This window comes from Miniopterus natalensis, chromosome 15 (genome assembly GCF_054644295.1).
Source record: "Miniopterus natalensis isolate mMinNat1 chromosome 15, mMinNat1.hap1, whole genome shotgun sequence".
Lineage (NCBI taxonomy): Eukaryota > Metazoa > Chordata > Mammalia > Chiroptera > Miniopteridae > Miniopterus > Miniopterus natalensis.
In genome coordinates this window covers 10,792,647-10,820,381 of record NC_142095.1, presented here as the reverse complement: position 1 = coordinate 10,820,381, position 27,735 = coordinate 10,792,647, and the positions used below count along the sequence as shown (strand labels likewise).

At 39.8% G+C, this 27,735-nt stretch overlaps 1 protein-coding gene across 4 annotated transcripts in view; it reads right to left on the bottom strand.

Annotated features, from left to right (window-relative positions):
• UBP1 (upstream binding protein 1) overlaps window positions 1-27,351 on the bottom strand; it is a 36,763-nt gene extending 9,412 nt beyond the window's left edge. The window contains exons 1-14 of one of the 4 annotated variants that reach the window (XR_015715694.1): window positions 27,091-27,351; window positions 18,637-18,788; window positions 12,994-13,070; window positions 11,468-11,573; window positions 10,615-10,721; window positions 9,447-9,599; window positions 9,241-9,351; window positions 8,683-8,790; window positions 3,390-3,493; window positions 1,655-1,709; window positions 1,310-1,403; window positions 1,002-1,092; window positions 711-841; window positions 170-249 (exon numbers count right to left, since the gene is read on the bottom strand). Coding sequence is in view for 3 of the 4 variants with exons in the window: in XM_087824884.1 (XP_087681010.1) it covers window positions 131-249; window positions 1,002-1,092; window positions 1,310-1,403; window positions 1,655-1,709; window positions 3,390-3,493; window positions 8,683-8,790; window positions 9,241-9,351; window positions 9,447-9,599; window positions 10,615-10,721; window positions 11,468-11,573; window positions 12,994-13,070; window positions 18,637-18,788; window positions 27,091-27,203 (1,390 nt within the window). In the remaining variant the exon portion in view is untranslated. Of the gene's footprint in view, window positions 1-130; window positions 842-1,001; window positions 1,093-1,309; window positions 1,404-1,654; window positions 1,710-3,389; window positions 3,494-8,682; window positions 8,791-9,240; window positions 9,352-9,446; window positions 9,600-10,614; window positions 10,722-11,467; window positions 11,574-12,993; window positions 13,071-18,636; window positions 18,789-27,090 lie in introns of those variants that run through there. The other 3 variants (XM_087824884.1, XM_087824886.1, XM_087824885.1) reach the window with 3 other exon arrangements.
• Between the last annotated feature and the right edge of the window lie 384 nt (window positions 27,352-27,735).

Below are 27,735 nucleotides of genomic sequence, written 5' to 3'. Positions count from 1 at the left end.
AGCTCTCCTACGGCAGCAACTCGACGGTGCTAATGGGACAGGAGTCCTTCAAAGCCCTGGTCAGATCCTCCCGTTTGTACCTCAGTGTCAGAGAGGGAGTGACTGGAAACTGAGACCCCTCCATACCCACCGTAAGGCGTCCCACTGCCATTCTCGGCGCCACTGCCTGCAGCCTGCTGCTGCCCCGGCAGCACTGAACTGCCCGGCTGCTCCTGGCAGACATAGATGGTTAAGCGGGGCCTAACCGACCTGCAATCACAAAATGCCACTCATGAGCAGAGGACAGAAAGCTGCTTCACCACACGTACAAATGACAACTACACAAATCTAAGTTCTATTTCCTTATGAGGACTTTACAATGTTATTTCATTATACAAAGTAATTTACTAATAAAAATATAAAAACACACACCTCAAACCAACTATCACAGGTGGTCTAATCTGATGATCCAGACTCTAAACCATTGAGATGGTCTCAGATGCTGGTAAATTTAAGTTCCGAGATTAAGTCAGCAATTTAAAAATCAGTAAGATTCAATTTTAATGGAATTCTCACACAAGTCTAGAAATAGCAACGATAGTACATGAATCTTAAAAGCCAGCACAGTTTACGGTTCTTTCATTTTAATTCACAATTAGAAGTTTACATTTTTAATAACTGTTTAGTAGTAGTCATATGACCTTGAAAACCATAGATTCTGTAGAGCTCACCTAAATGAGAAGTTTGTTTTCTTGGCAACAAACCCAGTCGTCTTCAAGAAATCAGTACTGCCCATGTGCATTTCTACCAGTCTTACAGTCTATCTGCCCTCATCAGTGCCTGCATCATATCTGGGCCTGCCCTGAAGGTGTACACAAAACAGTCTTCTCGTGAGCGCGACGCTACCGATGCTTGACAGTGCACACAGGCACACGCCAAGCCAGTGTGGAAACCCATTCTGCCCCGATTCCCCACACAAGGAAAGGTACGTAAGACAGTTCCTTTTAAACACAGTACTTTACCTTGACTTCAGTGAGTTATAGAGCCGAATTCCATCGGCTGCACCACAAATTTGTACTAAATCTTCCTTCGTCAGTTTTAATAAGTCGGCACCTGGAGAGCAGCATAAAGAGATTCTTCTCAAAGAAATGGAAAAAGAACTAGCAGGGCTGGCTGCTTTATGACATCTGTCTTCACACAGTTAAATGACCTTCAAAACCACCACAGGTCTCCTGTGCATACACATGTACACTATCCACACAAGCAAATACACATGTCTCCTGTGTATACACGTACACACAAACAACATTACATGTACACACACATATACCTGAAAAGTTGGAAAACAGTCTTGTGTAGGAAGAAAATCTGTTTTTGAGCAGCCACTGCTGTGTTTCCTGGGTGGTGGCTGAAGGCTGAAGTTGCTAATAACAAAGAAAATGAACATAAACAGAAGAAACTATTCAAACCTACAAAAAACATAACCCAGGTCACTAGCATGTTATAAAGGGCATTAAAACACAGAAATCCTCCAAGTCTGATGTAAAAAACACCCAAGAAGAGCATAGGTGTGACTACTCAGTTACCCCAAAGAAACAATGACTCAAGCCCCTGTCAGAGCCTTAAAATTGCAGGACCCTGAAAGCATCTGACAGTTCAGGAGCAAGACACTTACTTCGCTAGAGGTCTGTGAAACTCCATCTCCCTGATGATTTGGGGAAGAAGAATTGCTGGGGAAAGGGAGAGGGAAGGAAAAGATGGTTGTTATTTATATGTACAGTATATATAAAATCAAGACATTAAAGGCTATTAAACTAGGTAAACTTAAAATACTGTGTGACAGAGCAATATAAATTTGCAATAAGAACGTTGGCACAACTGGTTGGGGTGACTATGATGATGAGGTTAAGACAGAAAACTGTCTTATTTTGTGCCGCCTCTTTCTCCATCTGTTCTAGTAAGAGATTCAAGTTTTATGAAATAGAAGGGCTCCAGTTACCTCCAGGATAATAGGAAAATGAAGGGTACTCATTCGCTTTAGGTGGGAAAAAATGTGAAAAATCAACAAAGATAAACAACTGAAAATAGCTGCCGAAAAAAATCTACTTTAAGGAAACAATGAGCTCTAAGAGATAGTATCACAATCCTAAGTCAAAGTGGAAAGTGATGTCCCTTTACTTAATACATTTACCCATGGTCAGAGGACGGAACTGAGGGAACAGAAGGAACAAACGTGCACCTCTCCCCAGCAACTCCATGGGAATGCGGCCGCCTCCCTGGCCCCGGCCCCCTTCTTGGCATTTCTGCAGAGGTTTTACTTTGGTTTATTATGTTGGTTGTTCACCATCTTCCTCCACCTCCTAGGACTTATCTCCTCAGGGATTTATCGGTCACTTAAATGTCACAGCACCCATAACAGTGCTGGGCACACAGTGGCTCTCAGGAAACATCCAGTCAACTAGAGAGTCCTTAACTTCACAGCTTATCTCTAAGATCATGATCATCACCTAAGATTATTCAGGCTGGACCCGACTGAAACGGGAAGTGCCCGCCACACGGCAACATGCCGATCTCCTGCCCTCTCCTGTCTCTGAGCCCAAGAGTGACTTTTCACTCTTGAAGCACAATAACCTGGAAAACGAACTGCCTCATCAGTGTTTCCATCTCCGCAGGGGAAAAGCATGTTTGTGCTCCCTCAGAATCATATGCTGAAACCCTACCCGCAGTGTGACAGCATTAGGAGGTGGGGACTAAACTTCCTAAGAACACGGAAGTTCTGATCTGATCTAACTGGCACTAGCCAAGCCCTGGGAATTCAAGTCTCCTGAGGACACCACTGCAGCACTTAAGGACACCTGAGACTCTGCTTCTGCTTCCACCCGAAGCTCACTAGACTCTGAGTTGCACGTCAAGGCCAAATAATAGAATAAACAAAGTCCACCATTTCCATTTCTAAAACCACATAAGTCCTTGGAAACCGGAAGCCCTTCCTGTAAGTTTAAAGGCTTATTTAAAAAATAGTGTACTAGGAGGGAGAAGAAATGGAGCAGAAAGCTAACCCTTGTTTGGTATGATGAGCAATGAAGACAAATGTACTTTATAGTGATTGCAACCTTAACATATTCAAGCCATACCTCCACCTTAAAACCTCGCTGTTCTTTCTCTACCTATGAACTCCATCTTGAAAATGTCCTTCTTTCTACAATGCCTACTATTCGTGAATGTGTGAGGCACAAGGGGCCAGGAAAAGGCTGGGAGGTGAAGAAACGATGGTTTTCCCCTGAAATCGAGGCCATTTCCCATGACCACATACTTCAGATAAACAAGCGAGAGGCTGCTGTAAATTGAGAGAAGGGGAAACAAAGGAGCATGAGCATCAGCCAGCCTCAAGCATGACACAAAGCAGATACCTGTCCGGGACGCTGCAGGTGCTCTGCGGTGGGGAGGTGAAAGTGGGCGCTGCAGAGGGGCTGTTATTCACATAGGCCGTGGGGGCATCAGGCCACGGAGAGCACTGAGGACAGAAATAAAAATAAATTAATAATATGCTTTTAGAGGATGTACAAGAAATACTTTGTATTTCACAATCTAGTCTGACCGAGTAAGATTATAAAGCACAAGACACCTAACACTCATCAAGCAACCACATGGAAACATCAAATTTCCCTTTATGTGGCAAGGAAACATTTTACCTGCTATATGCATCTAGACAGTGATTAATTTTAGAGAAAACCAGAAATGATGATAGCAGCAAAAGGTCATGAAGGCAATTTACATGTTACTTGTACACAATCTGCTTTCAAGAACTTTTTACCTCCCTCTTTATCAATTCTCCAAAAGGTGCCTTATCAAGGTTTAATAGCAGAGGCAAGAGAGGATTCATAAGCAACATCTGACATCACATGGTGAGCGAGACAATGTCTGTTCTACCTAGTGCTCCTTTTGCCCTCACCAGTACCCACTTGCTTCCTTGATTTCTCTAAGATTAATAATCTCCAAGTAAGCCGAGACCAGTCCAGTACAAAATACACCTGGTGTGTGTGGTACTGCCTACCTCTACCTATCTGCATATGTTTATTATTTATATTTTCTGGATGGGGCATGGTGAACTAAAACATTTTTCAGCCCTAGGCACAATTCTGGCCAAAGATAGAGCAAAGCTACAAAGACACATTGACATCAAAAGCATGCTGAGCAGGCCTGCGTGGTGTCAAGTTGAAGTCTCCAAACCTGAGCTATGGAGGGAACCCAATCACTCCACTAATTCTAAAACTAACCTGCCTGAGAGTGCCCTGGTTTCAAAGGTGCCCTTTCATAATCACTCTTCTGTTTTCACAAAAAAGGCTTCAGATCTCACCATGGCCATGGGGTACAAGCCTCTCCCCAAATCAATGGCAAAAAAAAAACCCATTCAAGGATTTAGGGTAGATACTAAGAAAGTACATGACTCTAAAAATGGGGAGTTGGTGGAAGATAGAGGGGGGATAAATGGAAGGAGACTTGACTTGGGGTGGTGAACACACAATACAGTGTAAAGATGATGTTGTAGAACTGTGCATCTGAAATCTGTATAACTGTTAACCAGTGTCACCCCAATAAATTCAATAAAAAGGGAAAAAAAAGGATTAGTCTGAGGGTTAATATTACTTCTTTTGCGTCTCAAAAACAAACAAACAAAAAATTTTTTTAAAATTTTTTCTGTATGTATGTTTCCAGTTCTTTCCTTTCAAAGGAATTGTGGAGCATCTACTGTCAGCTGACACACAGTATTGAAATGATCTACTAGGATCACACAAAATCAATCCCTGGGATTTTTGGCAGATAACTCAAAAGGAATTCCAAGACCTGAAAGACACTGCCAAAAGAAAAACAAATATCTAAGTAAAGTTTCTCTTATCTACAAAAAAATCTATAATTAGTTATGTTCTACCCTGTCTCATTTCAGATGTATTTCCAGTAACATTTTTATTTTTATATTTAAAAATTATTCATCAAAATCTGTATGGCCCTGGCTGGTTTTGCTTAATGGTTAGAGCGTTGTCCCACGCACCAAAGGGTTGTGGGTTCGATTCCTGTTCAGGGCACATACCCATCCAGGTTACAGGTTCAATCCCCGGTCGGGGCGCATATGGAAGACAACCGATAGATGTTTCTCTCTCATATCAATGTCTCTCTCTCTCTCCCCCTTCCTCTCTCTCTCTAGATTCAATGAAAAAACAAAACAAAAATATCCACAAGTGAGGATTAAAAAAAAGAAAAATTTGTATGGTTTGTTTTGATAAATTGGTACCAATAATAATAAAGTTTAAATTTTTCAACTGACTGAAGAGCCTATGGTCACAGGAAATTTTAAATTTCAATCTACATATTTGTCATAAAGAAGTAATTAGGGTGATAATTAAAAGATTTCAGGCATAATAGTATGTCATATTACGGTAAAATTATTTAAGGGGAGTGGAAGAAAACATGAGATCAAGAAGGAAGAATAAAGTTTCAGACTTAAGAGCTTGACCATGAACTTTTAAAATTAACAATGGTGGGTGTCAAATTGCTGTGGTGGTTGGTGTCCACAGAATATGCTTCAAAAAGCAATGTAATAGTTTAATCTTAAATTGTAAATGCAAATATTCACTATGTCAGAAAATGGTCTCCTTTGCAACTATTTAAATGTATGATGAAAACTTTCAAAAGTCAACCTAAAACTTTTCTGAGTATGGAAATGTTAAGACCACTAGTGTGAAGGAGCTAAAAGACTGTGCTGCACCCTGAGGGTAGAAACGAAGTCTTTCCAATTACAGGAGCTTAAAGCAACTGTCTGATACCCATCAGAAGCATGCATACAAGAAAAATAAAACAGAAATCCCAAATCTTAGTATTATTTACAACTGCCCGTCATATATCTCTTCAAAAATGGGGGAAATGACTGCACTTACTGTTTCTGCTCCTATCATCTTTCAAAAAAAGAAATGTACTGGATGGACAGCATTGCTAAATATATTGCACAGTATACCAATCTCACTATAATTTTACATAACAATGTTCATTCTTTTAAACTAGGGCCCTTGTTTTACTTTCCACCTTACAAAGTAGATACCTCTTCAGCTTATACAGTTTGAGGAACCCAATAGCGTGTGAGCCAACTGGCAGATCAAATAACTTATGGGTGTCCCCTGTTCACAGTCATCTCTACTACCCAGAAGATCTTCCTGCTATACCATCCTCCTCAGATACTAAAATACTACAATGTAGCATAACACACAAAGCTAAATAATATAAACCTTTTGATGTCAAGCCCCCCAAAGTTTGCTTTGGTAATTATTGCCAGCTGTCTATAGAGGAAATGAAGCCATCAAAAGCTTCCAGTTAGTATGGCTAGTACGGCTGAGTAATGTGACAGAGACACCAAATTGACTGAAACTTCATAAACATTCTTATCTTTACTTTTACCCATCTAGACTCTTTTAGCAGTAAAACTTGCCCAATAAACATGAGCCTCAATTCACTGAAGAGTGGAAAACTTGTGTTCAATGAAAACTGGTTCTATGAGGAAGCCTCTACATTTAGAACATAATGGATCCCAAGTTCTTAAATGGCCAGGCTGAACAAAACATCAAGACCTGCCTGCCTGTGTTTCATAGGTTTCTATAGAAGTCTCAACCCAGGAGGGTAAAGGCTATCAAGGAATAATTTCACACAGTTTCTTCTACCTTGTCATCCTTCAAAAGTAAGCAATGGTCCAGGGCCCGGGCTCCTGAAGGCAATCTGTAATCCACTAAGGCTCCAGTGCTACCTGGCCTGTACTCTTCTAGTTACGCTTCTGGTGCACTGTGAACAAAGTCCCTCCTCAGGCAGACTAGAAAACGATGACCCATCTGAGACTGTAGAAATTGGCAGCCCTGGTTTGAGCCAATAAAATACAGCTCAGAGGCAAGAAACAGATACACTAAGTAAGGGTTTTGTTGTGCAGCAGCTCTTAGGAACCAACAATGGTGCCTCTAGTTGCTGTGGGACCATTACATACAGCACCTATTACTTTAGCAGATGAGTCTGGATATCAGTATCTCCTGACAGCCAACTTTAACTATCCAAAAATTGTAAAAAAAAAAAAAAAGTCAGCCTTTCTCTGTAGGCACTTGAAGAAATAAATGAAATGCTGCAGAGTTTCTTTTTTAAGGGATTAATTTGTAGCTTACTTCTTAAAAACTGGTTTACAAGAGGAGCTCTAACCACCCCCTAGAAATATCTTAACCAAACCAAATGCAGCCGGGGGCAGCAAGCAACACACACGAGGAAGATGTGAAATCCCAGGCCAATGAACTGCTGACGTTTTGCATACTTTAGACTTGAGCTAAGAGTCATTAACAATTTATTAATAATTCTACCATCTTCAGATTAGCTCTGGGCTTGAATAGATTTCTTTAATCTATGAATTATGAGAACCCATTTCTTTTTAATTAGTTAAATCGTTTCTAACAAAAGGGGAGAAGTGATCTGAGTTACTGGGCTTCCCCACAGGAGTGTAAGAAATACGTAGGTCTTTGGCTGGGGATCAGAAGAGGGTAAAGACAAAACCGGAGGGGCAGGCGCCTGGGGAGGGTGCGCAGTCGCTCCGTGCCGCCTCTGATGTGCATCCAAAGAGCCCAGTGAAAGTGCAACAAACGTGCTCTCCATCCTTCCACATGACTACGTTTGCAGCTGTATCACAGAGAAGCATTTACGGTATTTTCACTCAATATTTTAATTTGGAAATGAAGTGCTAGTGATAGTGCTTGTGACCTTCATAGTCTACCCATAATTACAGACAAGTGTTTAAGAGTGAAAATTCCATTTTTGGTACTTTGATAGTATGAACAATGCAATGATGAATAGTGTGGCCATTAATACAGATGATGACAGTTACTAAGAAAAAGTTTAATGCTCTGTTTACATTTATTGTGGATATATAGCTGATCTGGGCTGTTAGATGAAGAGTTGTGTCATAAAGTAAGGATTTGCTATACTTAAGCTGACAAGGCTCATATTCAACCAAAAATCCCCTGGCTGTATGTTGGGGGGAACCGGGTCTGAGTATAGCAAGGTGCACTATTCTGGTCTGAAGTGCAAGGTCACAGTGGAGTGCCCAGAGGAAACACTGATGCGGTCAAGGCCATTTTCCTACCAGTGCTGCCAAACAGGCTTTTAAAAGCACAGACAGACACACATTCTTATACTACATGCAGGGAAATGTGACACAAAGTATTGCATATGTTAATGTCAAGCTTGCTGCCATCATTTCTCTAAATATCCACGAAATTTTCTTATCAGTTATACACATGAGGAAGCAAAACCTTTTAGATTACACAAAAATGATAACTATTTTACTAAAGAATGTATCTTCAATTAATTTCAGTGCTCTTGAAGGAAGTGTATGTGCCAAGGAGAGAGGGAGGGAGGGAGGAAGGGAAGGAGAGAGGAGGGGACGCATTTCTGAGTGTCGTTTTCCCTCCAAAACCACCCAATAAGGTCAACTTTGTTTTAAAGTGTTAGATTTAGGAAGTTTTCCTCAGTGAGGAACAGAAAGCAGGAAGTCTAAACAAAAGCAAATTAAATCAAGACAAGGACATCAAAAACAAATTTGGCTTTACGTTTCAGTGGAAGTAGGTCCTATATCTAACACTGCACAAGGTTTCTTGCACAATGAAAAGAGAAGCAGAAGTCCCTTACACTGCCTCGCTTTGCCAGAGAATCACCGTAGTCTGCTGGCAAAGTCCGCTTGCTGGACTTTTTCTGCTCATGTTCAACTGCATCTTCAATTATAGGCTCAAGCCTCATCTGGACAAACACCAAAGATTGGGATCAATGTCTTTTCATTATACAAAGAAAGATCTAATACCCTGTTTTATGTCTCTGCAGTCCAATTAAACAATTGCATGACTAGCAGGATTCAAAGTTAAAGAAAATGCAAAACCCCAGCAGTGACAAAAATCAAACTTTCTAGGCCCCAACTTAATCTCTTGCCAACTTCAAGGTTTTTAAGGTCTGTTTCTGAGACCTGATTGGGATTTCAGCATCTTCATTCAAGAACCCACCCAAGAAACTAATCCATTAGAATCCCAGAATTTAAATAAAATATTTCCCCCACAAACTTCACAAAGAATGTATGTCAGTCTACCTACCCCCCAACCTTCCCCAACCCCTTCATAGCAAAACTCATTCTTAGAAATAGTGCTAATATGCAAACCTCTGCTTCTCTTCAGACACCAAAATGCTGCTCTGCATTACCTCTGTGAGGATTGTGGTATCATAGGACGGCTGATACTTTTCTTTTTCATGAGCAGTTCTCTTCTCCATCTTTTCTCGATCAGTTTTTTGCTTCCGGTCTGCACCTTTAGGCTAAAAAACAAGTATTATTTCATCCATCATGTTACAAATAACTTTACAAGCAAAACTGGGCCTTAAGTACCAAAAACCTGGTTTCTATCTCTTACCTTAAAAACTTTGATTTGGCAGCTAGCTGAGTGTAGATGATCTGTGTATTCTCCATTTTCATTTTGCTTAAAGGTGTCAACCTGGATCCTAAAAGGCACTCCCTTTTCACCTCCGTGCTTCCGTGGAGTAAATTCTGTGCTGATGCAGTGTACCTGGGCAATTTGAGATGGATTCAAAGTACCATCCACTGATTTGTCCTTCTGGATGCTCTGCCATCTCACTCTCAAAGTTAAAACTGTTCTCTGCAGTATACTGTGCACAACCTGAGATTTAAGGCTCTTACATCATTTTTTTCACGTACTACTACATAACTAGTTGTCCTGTTAGACAAAGAGTATGAGAAAATATTCAACAAACATGAACCATGGTCCCTAGTGACTATTAATTGGTGGGAAATAATATTTGCAAAAATTCAAAATACCAAAGATTCTTTACTGTTCATGAAAACCACAGTCTACTTAGGTCAGCAATTAAGCAGTATGTCTTTTTTACATAAGTGTGCCTACTCAGTGGTTTTAATTCTACTTCTTACAAATTTCAACATCCTGGGTATTAGAATACCATGGATTTGATTTTACATACAATAATATTACATATATATTTTTAAAACTAATCTCTTAGGGATACAAACTGAGCATTTATGAGTGATGTGACACGCTGGACAGTGCTTTGAAGTATCCCATCAATAACTTAAAAAGGGGGAGCTGCTACTAACTGTTGAAGCCAGGTGATGAGCACACAGGATTCATCATTATTCTCTTACTTTTTTGGATGTTTGAAAATTTCGGTACTAGAGTGTTTTTAACAAAGAATCTTAGAACAGTACAGTTTTTTTTTCAATCACATCCTTTTAAATGGCAGCTTTGGTTCAAGAGAAATGCATCTGATGAAAAATGGAAGTTCTGACCATTATTACTACTGCCAGTGGTCAAAGTAACATTTGAATAATGCTTTTATACAGATTGCCTTTATATGTGTTAGTCTATAATGATGGATATAGTAGATCACTCCAATTTAAGTGTGTAATATATTTTTAAAAAGACATTAGAGGATAGTTTACAAATACGCTTTTAAGGAAAATGATATCATGCATCAAGAATTCAGCCTCATCCATGGCCTTCTAAGTGACTAGGGTAGTATACGTCTAGTAAAGTAAAAAATCCAAACCTGAATAAAAGCAGATGTGCGTTTTGCAGGGTCCCACAGAAATTCAACTGCATTTAACTGGCTTGGATTTGTCCTTGTGTCAATTATTCCCACAGACATTGGAATATCTGCATTATAGAAAGAAGTTACATAGAAACTCATCTACTGAGAATAATTTAAAAGCTTACAACTTTCTCTGTGTTCCACTGAAAATGTTACACCTCGATGCTGCACTATTTTCTTTAATGTTCTCCACGATAAACCATTTCAACCTCAAAGCCCACCTAATGAGTATCATACTTTCTCTCCCACCACGGTTTCGATTTCATTTTAATCAGAATATGATGAAAAGTGCCAATTGAGAATTAAATAAATGGTTTCAAACTCATAAAATTCCTGGCTCAGGATCTTTTGGCACCAAGACACTATAGTTGGCCCTAGAACAACATGAGTGTGAACTGTGGGAGTCCACTTATATGCAGATTTTTTCAATAAATACTGTAAATGTATTTTTCCCTTCCTTATGATTTTCTTCTCTCTAGCTTACTTTAAGAATTCAGGATATAATACACATAACATACAAAATGTGTGCTAATTGACTATTTATAGTATCTGTAAAGCTTCCGATCAACAGCAAGCTATTAGTAATTAAGTTTTGGGGGAGTCAAGTGCAAATTTTTGACTGCATGGGGGTTGGTGCCCCTAACCCGAGCATTATTCAAGGGTCAACATTTTAAACTATAAAACAACTCAAGGCATACAGAATCCACTCTCACGCCAAAACTCTCTCTACACAATTACATGGGGTGAAAACATGGGTAGAGCTAAAATGTCTTCACATCTCTCTCCATGGTCCTCTGATGGTCACTTGTACCTAAATCAAGAAGTCGATCTCCTGGGCGATTCCACTTCCAACCTTCAAGTTGCTGGTGCTCTGTATACTGTAGCCGTCTATCATGGAATACGACTCTTATGATGCTCTATGGAATAAGGGGGGGGGAAGTGAGTACTTTTAACTTTTCCAGCTAAATGCAGAAGTATTTTCACTTCTTACGCATTTCTATAATAGAAGAGCATACGAAACAAATTCTGCTTTAAACATTTTATAAGTTAACGTTTGCTCTTGTATTCTTGGATTATGGGCACACTTTTTTGGTGCAAAGAATTATAATTCAAATGTAAAAAGCCCAAATAAAATGGTTAATTAGGTATACTTTTTATTTAAGAATCTGATATTGCAGTTCAGAATTAAGACACATGCCCACAAAATTCATGAGCAAGAATTACATTTCTAAGAAGAAAACACTGGATGGACATAGGAATTACTAAAATGAAAAGGTGGCATAAAGAGAGAAACCCAGGCATGATGGTAAAACTGTTCATTTAAAATAATTGTTAATAATTGAGTGTCTTTAAAAAGACAGTCATTGCCCGGCCGGGCGTGGCTCAGCGGTTGAGCATCGACCTGGGATCCAGGTGATCGGGGTTCGATTCCCGGTCAGGGCACATGCCCGGGTTGCGGGCTCGATCAATGACTCATCATTGATGTTTCTATCTCTCTCTCTCCCTCTCCTTTCCTCTCTCTGAAATCAATAAAGATATATTTAAAAAATAAAAATAAAAAGACAGTCATCTGCATTAGTATTAGTATCCACTTCCCCCACCAAGGCTGCTTTCACAGGCTTGCCCTCCAAAAAGGCAGATCCACAGGGGAAGCCTTTCTAATGGGATGTCTCTCCATACTGAGGGCCCAGCAGCTGGGCCCCCGACATGCCTCTCTGTGGAGCAATGGAAGGATCAAGAGAACTCATGCCTGCTTCTCTTCCGCTAACACTTAGCCACACTGAAGTTTTTCCTTTTCCTAACTAAACTTCTTCCATAAACCTTGCCCTGTAATGCCATGGAGTTTATAATAAACCATGGTACATGACAGGTAGAAGCTAAAAGGACTCACCTTGCATGACAATGGAGGGGCGGGGACAGTTCTGAAGGTATATCCTAAAAGCAAAGGGTTGGGGGGCCAACGGCTATACCTCCTGTGCCTAGAATGACCCACTTCGTCATTCAGATACATAAGTAGGGTGAACAGAGATTTCAAATTTTACTTAGAGAAATTTTAAGGGGTAAAATAAAAGGACCTTTTTAAAGTTTCATTTTAACACTTAACATTTTCCCTTGCATTCTCTTTTACTTTTAAAGAGAAACTTAAAGTTTTTGTAGTGGTGGTAGGTGTTTGCCCACATAGGTGCAAGTAAATTTCTTACGGTACCTTTCCAAAGGGCTTTCATATTACTTCAAAAAGTTAGGACCTTTAAGATAGCCGTAATTTCTTAAAGTGAAATTAGGCAAAATTTTTAATCACTACAATATCTATTAGGAATGTAAATGGATCGACCTTACCTTTACCAATTTTCCAGTGATCTCAGGCATATCTCCCACTTTCCGGTTATCCAGCATCCGAATTTCATAGGATTGGCCTATTTAAAGAAATTGTGCATCAAAAACAATCCATATAAAGAACATCACTCTGTTTAACATAAAAATTTTAACTCTCTCAAAACATACAATTACCCAATGTTTATTTGCTAGAAAAGCAAATTCAGTTACCTTTTTCCTGCAAATCATACCAATCTTCCCTTCTTATACTATTACAGAAGATGAAAGAATTTGTAAATTTATTTTCATTATCACGTCACTCTCCCATATTAAATCTAAATTATACATAACATCCATTACCAGAGACCAACTTCTTATTTTATAACAGTTTTGGAAAATAATTTACATGCCATAAAATTCACCCTTTTAAAGTATACAGTTCATTTTTAGTATATTCAGAGTTGTGCAGCCATCACCACTACCAACTTTAGAACATTTTCATCACCCCCAAAAGAACTCGAACCTATTAGCAGTCACTACTCACCCCTCCCATCCCCTGAGCCCCCTGCAACTACTAATGAATCTACTTTCTCTCCCTAGGGATTTGTCCACTTTGGGCACATGACATAAATGAAATTATACAATACATGGCCTTTTGTGACTGGCTTCTTTTACTAAACAATGTTTTCAAGGTTAATGTATTGTAGCACATATTAGTACTTCATTCCTTTTTACTGCCAAATATTATTCACTGTATAAACATACATTTTGTTTGTTCACTCACTCATCAGTTAATGAACATACGGGTTGTTTCCACTTTTTGGCTATTATGAACAATGACACTAAGTTCAAAGCATTTATTTTTAAGGTCCTAATATAGAACTTTAGAACAAGAACCAAAGCTAACCTCAAGGTAATCTACTACCATGTAAAATGAAACTAACAAAAAATGACAGTCATGTGCCTCAAAATGACAATTCAGTCAGCAACAAACTGCGTAAGTAAGTATATTGGAACTGAAAAATTCTTACCACCTAGTGACATCAGAGCCATGTAAAGTCCTAGCACAATGTGTTATAGTAATGCCCCAGGCCTTCACTTTTACTTTCCACTCACTCACTGCCTCACCCAGCAACTCTTCCAGTCCTTGCAAGCTCCATTCATGGTAAGTGCCCTGTACAGGTGCACCATTCATCTTTTCTACCATATTTTTACTGTAAATTTTCTACATTTAGATACAAATATACTTACTATTGTACTATAATTGCCCACACTATTCATCACAGTAACATGCTGTGCAGGTTTGTAGCCTAGGAGCAATAGGCTATACCATACAGCCTAGGGGTGTAGTAGGCTACATCATCTAGACTTACAGAAGTGCACTCTATGGTATTCCCATGATGATGAAATCACCTAATGATGCATTTCTCAGAACATAACAGTCGTTAAGTGACGCATGACCGTATTCTCTTTTTTGAAGCTTCTATTACTTAATAGTATTTTTAATCCAACAGACATGTATTTCCTAGGGCCTAAAACCTGTCTGCAAAGTAGTTAATTATTAGAGGATTCTCCAAGTAGAAGCTGGCCTCCAAATGAACAGGTATTTCTGACCCAATAGCAGCAATGAACCAATATGAAATAAACCCAGGGGTTAAGATCAAAAGTCTCATTCATATTATGAGGTGTGAAAGCATCAAGGACTTGGCTGCAGCTATAAACCAAGGAGCAGCCTATTCCAGCTAAATCCCAGCTCAAAGGGAGGGCCAGTTGTGTTTACTCCACCCTCTAGTGGTTCCATGTTGGGACTACAGTTTTTTACTTCACAAAGTCAGACTTAACTCTTCTTGTTACCCAAGAGCAGAGGACAGCTGCTTAGGCATAACCAGGAAAACACAAAGTTTTTAAACTCTGTACTTCTATTGTTGAAAATAGTACAAAACCTGGCATCAATACAACTTGGAAAACTAGTTCCAATTTCTACCTGACTGATGAAGTTAAGGCGGCAGAAAATTTTACTTTTCTTCTTTATGGTGTTACACAGTGGCAAATATTCTTCAGTAATAGCTGCCCAAACAGCAGAAGGTGGGCAATGAGTTTTAAGGGAAGGCTACTAGGAGTGACCAAGCTATGGCGAAAGAATGGTGCACAGCCCCTGCTCTGTGCCAATCCTCCTCTGAGGACATCCGTCTATAAAAGCTGGTGGTGAAGGGAAGCTCTTATATTTGCCTGAATATTCAAAATAGAAAATTCAGCATGGTTCCTGACTAGCAGCATCAGCATCAGCATCACATGGAAACTTGTCAGAAATGCAAATTCTCCAGTCCCAGTTCAGACCTACTGAATAAGAAACTATGGGGCCCTGTGACATATTTTGACAAGCCCTCTAGGTGGTCCCATTGCATGCTGAAGTTGGAGAAGCTAGAAATATCCAGTGAGTCAATACTATTTCCAACATAAAGAGTTCAGGACCATCTCCTGGGAATAACTTAACACTTAGAAAGCTCTGAGTAAAATAGTAAAAATTAACCATCTATTCTCAGAAGCTGAATAAATACTGTAGGATATGATATGATAAACACTCTTCCAAAGAGAAAAATGGCCTGATTTGGGATGGCCGACTGTACGTACATTGGCATCTGTGTTCCTTGAGACTCAAGGGAAATTATTTCCTTGCCTCTGCCTACTACTTTATGCAGCCTACAACCCTTGGCTCATGGCCCCTTCTTTCATCTTTAAAGTCAGCTGCACAAAGCATCTTCAAATCTCTGACTCCTGACTCTCCTGCCTACTTCTTTCACTTTTAAGGACCCTTGTGATTTCACTGACTCACCTTCAAAATCCAAAATAATCTCTCCATCTCAGCATCCTTAACTTAATTGCATCTACAAAGTCCCTTTTTGCCATATAATCACAGGTTCTGGGGATTAGGACTCAGACATCTTTGGGGAAACATTATTCTGCCTACCAGTTGCTAAGCAGTGTAAACATGTTATTTCTATAGTTCAAAACTCTGACTGTTACAGATTTACTTAAAAGATTACAATCATGTTTTCCAACAAACCTGGCAAACTTACTGAGTCATTACACAGGTATCTAGCCCCATGGTTGCATTCCAACCATTTACAAAAACTGCTCATCTGGCTGCAACAGGAAACTAATACATCAACCAATGTCTAAATACTTGGTCTTCCAATACCATCAGGAATCATTACAGCTACATAGTTATTAACAGTAACAGCAGCAAAAGCTCACGCTGTGCTGACAAGGTTCTAAGTGCTTTACATATATTACTCAACTTAATTCTCAACTACCTTATATGGGGATTTTAAATGAACAAACTTGCCTAGACTAGCAAGTGGTGGAATGGGATGTAAACATAGGCAGCCCAGCTCTAGAGATTGCTAATATTCACTACTCACTATAACTAGTTGAAACAATGAAAAGGAACAAAAAGGGTATCTAAATAATGTGCCTAAGGACATCCAGTATGTAGCAGAGGTGCACATATCCTGGGCATTCACTGGCAATTATGTATGATAGCTTCTACCAGGCAGCATCTTAGAGATGGAAATTCTCTTTTAAATTTCATCCTTTAGTGACAAGACCATTACATCCACCAGAAGCACATTTAAGCATATAATTCACTCATTACATGAATAAGTAAGTTTAGTGGAATGAATTCAATAAAATAGTAACTATACAATATTTTTGTTATACAAAGACTGTCATAAAACATTAGGAAAAAATGGTTCTAATTTAGTGGCTACCTGAGATGAGCAAACTAGATAACTGAGATCCAGGGAAAGAAGACTTTTTATTTTATACCCTTTCATACCTTCTCAATTTTGAACCATGTATATAAATCATCTATTTAAAACACTAAATTGGCCTTGGCCAGTGTGCTCAGCGGTTAGATCACTGGCCCATGCACCAAAGGGTTGCGGGTTCGATTCCCAGCCCACCTCGGGGTGCATGTGGGAGGAAACCAATAGACGTGTCTCTCTCACCTGTGTGTGTGTGTGCGTGTGTGTGTATGTGTCTCTCCCCAGCCTCCTTCCTTTCCTCTCTCTAAAAATCAATGGAAAAAATATCTTCAGGTGAGGATTAACCAAAAAAATAATCTAAGGTTGGCTAAATTGATATTGAGCAAGTTCATCAACTGCTCTAAGCTTCAGTTTTTAAATCTGTAAAATAGATTAATAAAACTTTTCCTGGGCTTATTGTGGAAGATAACACATATAAAGTATTTAGTACAATGCTTCATACAGAGTAAGCACTCAGTAAATGCCAGTCTAATAAATCATCACTATAGATGGTGTATTACAACTTTTGTCAATATGAACCATCTTTATCTGGCTTATTAATAATAGTGATAAATTATCGATTAATTTCCCCAGGCCAATGAACAGATACACAATTTTTAAAACAGAGAGGGTGTGTGTGTGTGTACTCATTAATCCCAAGGTATGTATGTAACAGAACTTACTGAACCATTCCCCAAGTAAGAAAAATTCAGGTTATTTCCTTTTTTTGTCTTTAGAAATAAAGCTACAGTGAATATTCTTGCCCCTACATTGTTTCTTCTGATAGCTTTATGTCTAAAACAGATTACCATATAAACTCTTAAGGTGCTTTCAAATATGAAACTTAAGTCTCAAAACCTCATAGACTCTATAAACCTATATATGAAATGAGAAGTTGAAAATAAGCTATTCTTTCATATTTCTGAATGTTTATCACAATAGTCTAAAATCTGTAGCTCTTTCCAACAGTTCAAGGAATCAAAGATTCTATTTAATGACAGATAATCACAATATACTTGTAAGTGAATAGATGTTAATTCCATTTTTTAAATGAAGTAAGATATAAACACAAGAAAATATAGCTAGATGTTAGTTATCTTGGTGGGATGCAACTGCAATCCAATTTTCAGCTTTATCCCTTGACATATTTCCCAATTTTTCTACAATGAGTATGTACTATTTTTATATTAAAATATTTGCATTAAAAAAATAATGCACTTTCAGTATGTGTACCCAACAAATTAATTCCTGTATAACAAACTATTTTTGTTTACACTGGTAAGTCACATTGGCCTGTGCCCAAACTGCTAAGAGGACCTGAAAATACAATCTCATATACTTCCCAATGGTAAGTTCTGCCAGCTCTCACTTATTTACCACGAAAATATAATATTCTCGTAAAGTATAATAAGATATGGGTAAACAAAATTTGACATGATTTATTTTAGTCACCAACTCCATCTTGGTGCAGCTTATGTCTATTTTTAGCACAAACCTGCTTCATGCCTGAGACCCAGGTTCCTTGCTAGCTGGACTTCTGATTCATTCTCAAGTTCCACACTGAAACCACTGTTACTAAAAATAACTGACATCCTTTTCTACTTGCTCCTCCTTTGGATTTTATCTGGAAAACCCTGTAATAAGTCTTGTTCCAGAGACGCTCTTTATGCAAATCAGTTTCCATAAACTATAGCTTTGTTGACTCACAGTAAAATTCCTACAATTTTTGTGAACTAAAGTGATAAAACTTAAGGAAAAAAATCCAACTCAAAATTACCACCAGTAATCTAGGCTGTAATGCCTAAAACATTCATTCAGGATTCTTGTAAATTCTATCAAAGTATGACATATCCATACTAACCTTGGTTCAGGTAAGTGAGCGTTTCATCATGCAGTTTTACTGCTGGAGATGTTGCGGCGCACATCACATACTGAAAAGGCGGGTTTTTAGTTTCATCATCCAATGGAAGGCTGGAATCTTCCTGCTTGAAAATGGGCAATGCCAAGACATCACTGAAAAGCAAAAAAATCAACACTGACCTTACTTTGGATTTAAAATATTTAAAAGCATATAAAACATTTTAGGGGTAGTTTCTCTTAAAATTTAAGCTCAGAAATGATACGTAGAATAAAAAGAACTATTAATGCTAATCTGGCTCCCCCAAATGATAATATTAAACCTGTATCTCCAGTGTGGCTTTGGGGAGAAGGGGGAGGCTATGATTAGGCAGATAAAAGAAGAAGTATTTAATAGTTTAATAAAGTCCATCAACTGATAAAGAGACCAGGCTAACAATAAAAATGGTACTTTTAAAAAAGTTACTTCAAAAAATTCTTTAAACATTTTGAACTCTGTATTTTTTCTATAAAGGAGCAAGTCATGAGTGTGTAGCTACCTGATTTGAAAGGCAGGAACTATTTATTATCGCTGCCAAAGGTAGGTCACATTAGCACTGTGAAATCACAAAGAAGCATTTGATTAAAATGGTACTTTACAGAAAGTTTCCTGCTACGCCTGGCAAGTGCTGAGAGCATAAAGCTTCATGCTTAGTCTAAAACAATGGCTTCTTCTGAGAAGCAAACAGTAGCAGTAAAAACAGCTGCTACTTTTTCTCCCAAGAATAACTTGGAGCATTGACTGGGAGGGGAATGGGGGTGTCTTCTGGCACTTCTGCAATCAAATACTTCCCTAAATCCTTCTCTGCCTGAAACATCTAAATGGTTTCTATTTTCCTAATTGGACTGATATCCCCAAAGACTTAAGATACTAGAATTATTGGACCCACACTGTAAAATTATGCTTACTCTGTTTAAAGATATATATAAGAAAAGCCTGAAAAGATAAGCAAGGAACAGGAAATTTTAAGGGACGGCAAGACTGAAAAAAATACAGAAACTTACAGAACTGAAAAATAAAATCACTAAAATTAAGAACTCAGCTGTAACAGTAGCTCAGACAGAAACGAAGAGTAAATAAGAAAGCTGAAATATAGGTAAAAAGAAGTTATCCAGAAGACAGCAGAGAGCAAAGTGATGGAAAACACAGAAGAGACATTAAGAGAGAGAGGAGAGGGAGATTTTACACTGACGTCCCAGTGAGGCCCCAGCACGCTAAGGCAAGAAAATGAAATGTAAAGACTACATGGCAAGAAACAAATCTATCATTATTTAAAGATATTACCTACAATTAATTCAGCAAGGTCCTAGAGGAAAAAAAGGCAAGATACAACAAGAATAAGAAAAAACATATATATATATAGCATTCTCAAATGATTCTTCCTATCCAGAATGAGCATATTCTACTACCTTGAGAAGACTTCTCAATTATTAATTGGTAGGTAGCTAAAGGGTGCTGTGGAAAGAAGTGGGGGGCAAACCAAGCTCTGGAGCTTCAAATCCAGCTCTGCCATTTGTTGAGTGACACTATGGCAGACTACTTAACTTCTCTGAGCTCCAATAATGGGTTTGTTTTTAATTTAGAAGAAAATATTTTAAGTACCTAAACTCTAGGCACACAGATCAGAGGTTCTCAAAGTGTGGCCCATGTAATCCTGGGGAACCTGAAACTCTTTCAGGGGGTCCAGGAGGTCAAACCTATTTTTAGAATAATACACTATTGGCCTTTTTCACTTTGTTGACATTTGTACTCATGGCACAAAACCAATGGTAATTAAAACTGCTGGTGCCTTGGCACGAATCAAGGCAGTGGCACCAACTGTACTAATAGTCATTGTATAAAAATTAATTTTATTATATATTAGTCCTTGGGTAGGTATAATGTGTTTCTGCTGCATACCTAAGTGCAATGGTTGTCTCAAGGAAAAGATTTGATGCAACTGTGATCTGATCTAAGTTTCTCTCACAGAATACCATGTTTACTTGAAAGAAAAACTGACAAACTGTGATTATTCAGACCTGGGAATCTGAGAAAAATTTCCTCAAAACTAAGTAAGTGAGCCCATCGTTTACAACTGTGGTATTTGTTGCCAATGACAAAAATCAACCTCCCACCATGTACTTTCTCTGATGAGACAGTGGCAATATTAAGGAATGTGACTTGATGCTGCATAGTGAAGTGTCAACATTTAGAAGATCTGTATCACTCAGGAAACCACTCTTTTTCAAATGAACAATGCATGCATATTTCAAAGTTATGCAGGGTAAGAGATCCAATCAAAGTCCAAGACAACCAAATGATTTAAAAAAACACACACACCATGTTTTTATTGATTTCAGAGAGAGGGAGGCATAGAAACATCAACGATGAGTCAAAATTGATCGGCTGCCTCCTGCACACCCCCTATTGGGGATCAAACCTGCAACCCAGGCATGTGCCCTGACCAGGAATCAAACCTCGATCTCCTGATTCATGGGTCGATGCTCCACCACTGAGCCATGCCAGCTGGGCCAGACCACTTGATTCTAATATAACAGTACAGAAAGCACATCGACATAGTTGCCAATTCCAAGCTGGTACAATATCAAAGAATTTCCAAAATTATTTAAAAGGACTATTAAAATAATCTTCTTTTTTCCAATCACATATCTATATGAAGCTAGATTTTCTTCATGTATGTCAACCAAAATAAAATACACCAACAGCAGATAAGAGAACCCATTAGTTTTTCTAAGCTAGACATTAAAATAATAGGCAAAAACCATAAGATAATGTCACTCTTTCTCACTAATGTTTTATTTAGGAAAATAGTATTTTAAATAGAAAATATTGATGATAATATATAGTGGCTTATAATTGTTATTTTAAATATATTAATTTTAAATTTCTTGATTATGAAGGGACTACAAAAAACACAGCATACTGTTCTATTCAGAGACAAAGTATTCTGAGATTGACACAGAGTAATCCATAGATGAGACAGAGACAAAGTAATCTGAGATTCAGACAAAGTAATCCATAAACAAGTGAAAATGACAGCAACAGTGGTCCTACTCAGTCATTCTGCTAAAATAACAGCGATCCTTTAAAAGCTAAATAGTATTCACAGGTATATTCTATCTTTGCTTCCAAAAACTTTTACATGTTTAGATTGTTAGTCATAAAAGAGAAGACTAAAGAATTGTCATTGAAGCAGACAAAAACTAAATGCAATATGACATTCAAGATTGAAACCTGGATTACAAAAAGGACAATAGATGAAAAACTGTGAACCAAATGAATTTTGTACTTTATATAACAGCACTGCACCATGGCATCTTTTAAAATTGTACTCTGGCCCTGGCTGGATGGCTCACTTGGTTGGTGCATCATCCCATATACCAAAAAGTTGGGTGTTCCATCCCCGGTCAGGGTACATACAGGAGGCAACCAACTGATGTTTCTCTCTCTAAAAATCAATAAAAACATATCCTCAGGTGAGGATTAAAAAAAAAAGATCATACTCTGGTTATGAGAGTAGAAGCTGGGTAAAGGGTTCATGCCAACTTGCTAGACTATCTTTGTAACTATTAAACCTAAAATAATTAAAAAATTTAAAAAATTAAGTTAAAAAATTCAACCCCTGCCTGGCCAGCATGGCTCATCGGTTGAGCGTGGACCTATGAACCAGGTTAGAATTCGATTCCTGGTCAGGACACATGGCCGGGTTTTAGGCTCTATCCCCAGTTTGGGGTGTGCAGGAGGCAGCCAATCAATGACTCTCTCATCATTGATGTTTCTATCTCTCTCTCTCCCTCTCCCTTCCCCTCTCTGAAATCAATAAAATATATATACAAATTCAACCACCAACACATAAAAAAATAAAAACTAGTTCTGTTGTAGTTCGTATCTCAAGATAACACTTTCACAAACTCCAAAAAATTCAGAAACTTTTAAAAGAAAAGACTACTACACCAAGATTCAACACAGATCTATTTCACATCTATCTATTAGTCATGTCCCAAAGAAAGCAAAATAATTATTACAGAGCTCCTTTTAAATTTAGTCACAGAACCTAAAGCAAACAAAGATGAGGCACCAGATGGTATTTCTACCAAAGCAAATATTTAAGTATGTCCTGGCAAATGGACAGGTGTCACTGTAATGAAATATCAAATTTATGAGACCATATCAATAAACCGCCAAGTTTCAAACAGCTCTGATTAAAGGATATAAACAGTACTGAATCTTGTTTTTAGTGGGGGAAGGGGAAACTCTAATTTTTAAAACTGAACACAAAATCTACGGACAAACAATAGAATATATGTCAATTAGTTGAGAGAATTCTTAGTCTAAATAAAAGTTATTTCTTGAATGTAAGATTTCAATACTCAGCAAACCTTTTCCAAGGCAATCAAAACCTATTACTAGAGCCTATCCTTTAGAGCGGGGTGGACAAGCTACAGTCAAAGAGCAGAATCCAGCCAGCCTGTTTTTGTAGAACCATGATCTGACAAAGGTCTTCAAATTTTTAAAAGGGTTGTAAACAAACAAACAAACAAACAAAAAAGTGTGACAGAGACCCTCTGCCTGCAAAGCCTTAAATATCTGCTTTTAAAAAAAAGTTTGCCAATCCTTTCAAATGCTATAATCTGAAATCAGTATGTTTTTAATCAGCAACTTATTAAATTCTTTCCTATACCTCAGCCAAGATTAAACCCACAAAAAGTTTTTAAGCTTTAAAATGAGAAGTTTTATAGAAATTATTGCCAATTCTGGAAATAGTCTCAGGCACCACTATAATAAATTTTTAAAATTTCACTGATGCTAAGATTTTTTCTATACTTCCAAGACATGTCACCTACTCAAGAACATGGTGTGTTAGCATGAGACCAAAAGAAAATCATCTGCTATTAATAGCTACATAATAAGCCATATCCGTAGTAATCTTTTACTAACTTAACACTGATCAAGTTGAAATTTTCCCATTACCTCACAGTCTGTAAACTGACATTTTAACCTATCAATCAATATAGGAAACTTGTCTTCACCTCAAAGCAGTTTTGATTTAGGAAATTATTTGTAAACTACGGGTACACCTTCCACAGAGTCTGTAACATGTAACTTTTGTCTCAAAGCAGATTTATACTATAGGGAAGTTTAACAGGGCTCAGACCAATGCCCTTTGTAAGGTACTAATTTAAAAAAAAAAAATCTTTATTGATTTCAAAGAGAAGAGGGGGGAGGGAAAGATAGAAACATCAATGATGAGAGAGTTATTGATTGGCTGCCTTCTGCACGGACCCTACTGGGGATTGAGCCTGCAATCTGGGCATGTGCCCTGACCGGGAATTGAACCTTGATCTCCTGGATCATAGGTTGATGCTCAACCACTGAGCCACGCCAGCTGGGTGGTAATAATTTAGTATCAAAGTTTTTACATGTAATCTAAAGAAGTTGCATTATTTCTTAAATCCTGAAAATTAACTTGCTACAGATCATAAATTTCATGTGAAAAGTAAGATGGAAAGATAATTACCAGTGGCCCAAAAGACCCTGTTAGGAGTTTTACTTTTTCATCTGGTCCTTACTTCACAAAACATGAATGACCCAGATTTCAAATTACAATGGGTTTCAGCCTTCATTCAGTGAGTGGGAGCTCAGACTTCATTTGGAATGGTGGTGCCGCTGACAGGCCACTTGGGCCAATCACTGTAACATCTTTGAGCTTAGGTTTTATTCACTTAAGAACTGGCCTATTGGTTCTCTTCATCCATCTCTAGAATCCTGATATTGTAACTAAGATTTTAAAAACTCTTTATGACCTGCCTTATTTCATATAGAACTTGAAGCAGCTCATATACATACAAATGTGGTACAACAGTACACACAGAACACAAGCACACAAAACGAGGGAAAAAGAGCAGCAAAGGTAGTATCAGAAATTAGTCTCGACATATTCCAGTACTAACAGCCTGCAACATTTAATGCAAATATATATTTTTAAAATATTTTTATTGATTTTAGAGAGAGGAAGGGAGATAGAAACATCAACGAGAGAGTCATTAATCGGCTGGGGATCGAGGCTGCAACCCGGGCATGTGCCCTGACAGGGATCAAAATTTGATCTCTTGGATAATAGGTCTATGCTCAACCGCTGAGCCACACTGGCCAGGTGCAAATATAGTTTTAAGTGAAGTCAGACTATTGAGAGAAACTGTCTCTTTCAAACTAGCTACCTCCAAACATGAAGAAACCATTTTCTAAGGACAGTCTTTCAAAATCCATTTTAAGTCATCCAAAAAGCAAATACAGTGAGTATACTTCACTTTGAAAGAAAAAAGCAAAGCTGCCTACAAAGTAAACTTTTATCAAGAAGTCACTTTTCAAATAATTTCAAGTTTAGTGCAAGTTTACCTCTTGAACTTGAGAACCAATCAAAGAGAAAGACAAGCATCAGAATCGAGACTGCTCGTGCAGTGAAAAAGACAGCGGGCACTCCCGAGACCCATCTGGCTCTCCCAGAGCCCCACCCAGGTCCAGGTGTGGGAAGTTCATGTGCAATCAAAGGCCAGCACAGCTTAAAGCCTTCTTCAGACTTTCTCCAGATCAAGTCAGTTTTGCAATTTCCTAAATCTGAATTTCAAACAAAGGGTTTGAATTTGCAAGAGGCAAAGACTCTCATGGGTTCCTCTTAGTTTTTGAGGAGGAAATGTTGAAGAGCAAATTGATACCCAAAATATAGGGAAAAAAATAACCAAAATGGTATTTGTCTTCAAAGATACTTGAAAATTTTAGATTAAATGACACATACTATATAACCAATAACCAAAAACATTCAAGGGAAAAAGTTTCTCCATGGAAACTGTTGTAAAAAACACAGAATTACCAAGATGTCACACATTAGTTTAAGAAAAAGGTCAAGGAAAGGTTTAATATCAAGATTTTACTTCCTTTTCACAAACAATAAACAAAAGTTCATTAGTTGGTCAAATCACTAAAACAAACAGAATTCTAGAAAGAAAGAAAAAGAGCTCAAAATAACTCTAAATAAGCAAAGTTCTCAGCAGCAAACTTTCATTTTGCCATAACTGAGAAGCACTTGAAGAGACTGAATTTGTTTCACGTGCCCTTACCCCAAGGCCGGCCTTTTTCAGGAGGCAGCCACTGCCTCTGGTACTCCCACCTGCGCTGACCCGATGACTTTCAGTAGCTCAATTTCCTTAACTGAAACAGTTGTTCCAGAAAACAAGTCACCTCATCCAGAACCCCCGAGTTGCACAACTGCAGAGTGAAGCGCCAAGTTCAGAGACCAGCACAGGCAGAATCAGGGTCCGAGGCTGGTGAACGCTGGTTTTCCTTCAAGCACTTCCTCACCTAAGAAACATCTCCACCGTTCTGAGAGTTGTTCATTTATGAGTTTAAAAGCCTGACCGCTGCAGGGAGCAGCCCGCTCGGCCGCGGCCTGCCTGACCCGGGGTCTCCCCAGGAGTCTGCTCCCCCAGGCAGCAGGGGCCGCGTGGAAGCAGCTGGGAAACCGGACAGCCCTTCAGGGCATTCCTTCAGGGAGCGTGTGTGGGAAATCTCTCCCAACTCGCATTAACGAAAAGCTGCCAAACCGTCGAATTTTATACTTTAATGGGGTGAATTGATAGGATGTAAACTTTATTTCAAAAAAGCTAAAAAATAAAATTAACTGCCAAACTGACAGGAGTTAACAGTCTTCTCCAGGATAAAGGCCAGAGACTAAACTCAGATCAGTTTCAACCCCTCAAAATTAAACGAAATGAATGGCTGCCGGTACAGACAGTGAAGACTAAAACTATTGTTTGTGGTGCAATCATCGCATCTTAAAACCTTCTTTCAAAAGGAAACAGCCCAAGAGGGTAGTCCCCAAAACGAAAAATTTCACTTTGAGGCAATCAAAAAACCGTAACTAAGTCGATGTGCTTTTTCTCCTCTGTGGCTATTTTCACGTATAATTACTGCTGTAATATCAAGTGATTAAAATTTGCAACTAGAAAAGACTACAATGTAGAACGGAGTAGGAACGGACACCAAAACTTTGGAGAGTACCTTCCCAACGTAAGTCCTATCATTTCGTACACGACATTCCAGCTCTAAGTGGCTTGTAAGTCACTTGCAAGGAAATGAAACCCCTTCTCCCACCACCCCAAGCTGCACAGCAAAAGTGAAGCCCTCAGCCGCTCCCGGGCCGAAGGTTGCAGGGCGGCCCTCACAGCCCGCCACCCGGGTGGGCAGAGGCCTGCGAGCTCCCGGGCCCCGACGGCCACGCGGCAGGGCCCAGACCCCGAGCCGGGTAGGCCGGGGCTCCGCGGATCGCAGCCGCGCCTGGCAAAGGCCCAGGGTCCTGCAGGCCTTTCCCAAGGGTACGGAGGCGCCCGCCCGCCCTCCCGTCCAGCGCAGGGCGCCCCGTACCTCATGCTGTAGGCGCCGGCGCCCAGCTCCTGCCCGATGCCCGAAAGGCTGGCGTCGAAGTCGTGCACCAGCCCGGACTCGATCACCTCGTCCATCTTGAGCACCCAGGCCATCTTCCGGCCTCGCCGTCGCCCGGCGCGCAGCGCGGCCTCCGCGAGCAGGGCGAAGAGGCCAGAGCTCCGCGGGAGCGTCCTGGGGGAGGGCGCGGGTGAAGCCTCCGGCGGCGCGGCGAGTGGTCACCAGCGGCGGCCCGGGCGGCGGCCGGGACGAGAGCGGCCGCGGCCCCGCGGGCAGGGCAAGGCGAGGAGCTCCAGCGGGAGCGGCAGGGCCGCCGGCAGCGCCTCCCTCCCGCGGGCGCCAGCCCCGCGCCTCATGCCGCCGCCGCCCACCCCCGGCGCCGCTAGCGCTGCAGCCGCCGCCGCCGCCCGCCCCACCCCGGGGCCCCGGGCTGCATCCTCCCCAGGACTGCGCGGGGGCAGGAGTTCAGCCCGCTCCGACGACCGCGCGGGGGTGAGCCCGCCCGTCACCCGACCCCCGGGCTTCGGCCCGCCCGTTCAGGCTGTACCGCCCCGGCCAACGCCGCCGACGCCGCTCCGCGGGCGCGGACCAAGGCCTCCACACAGCTCCGGCTCGAGCTCACTCGCC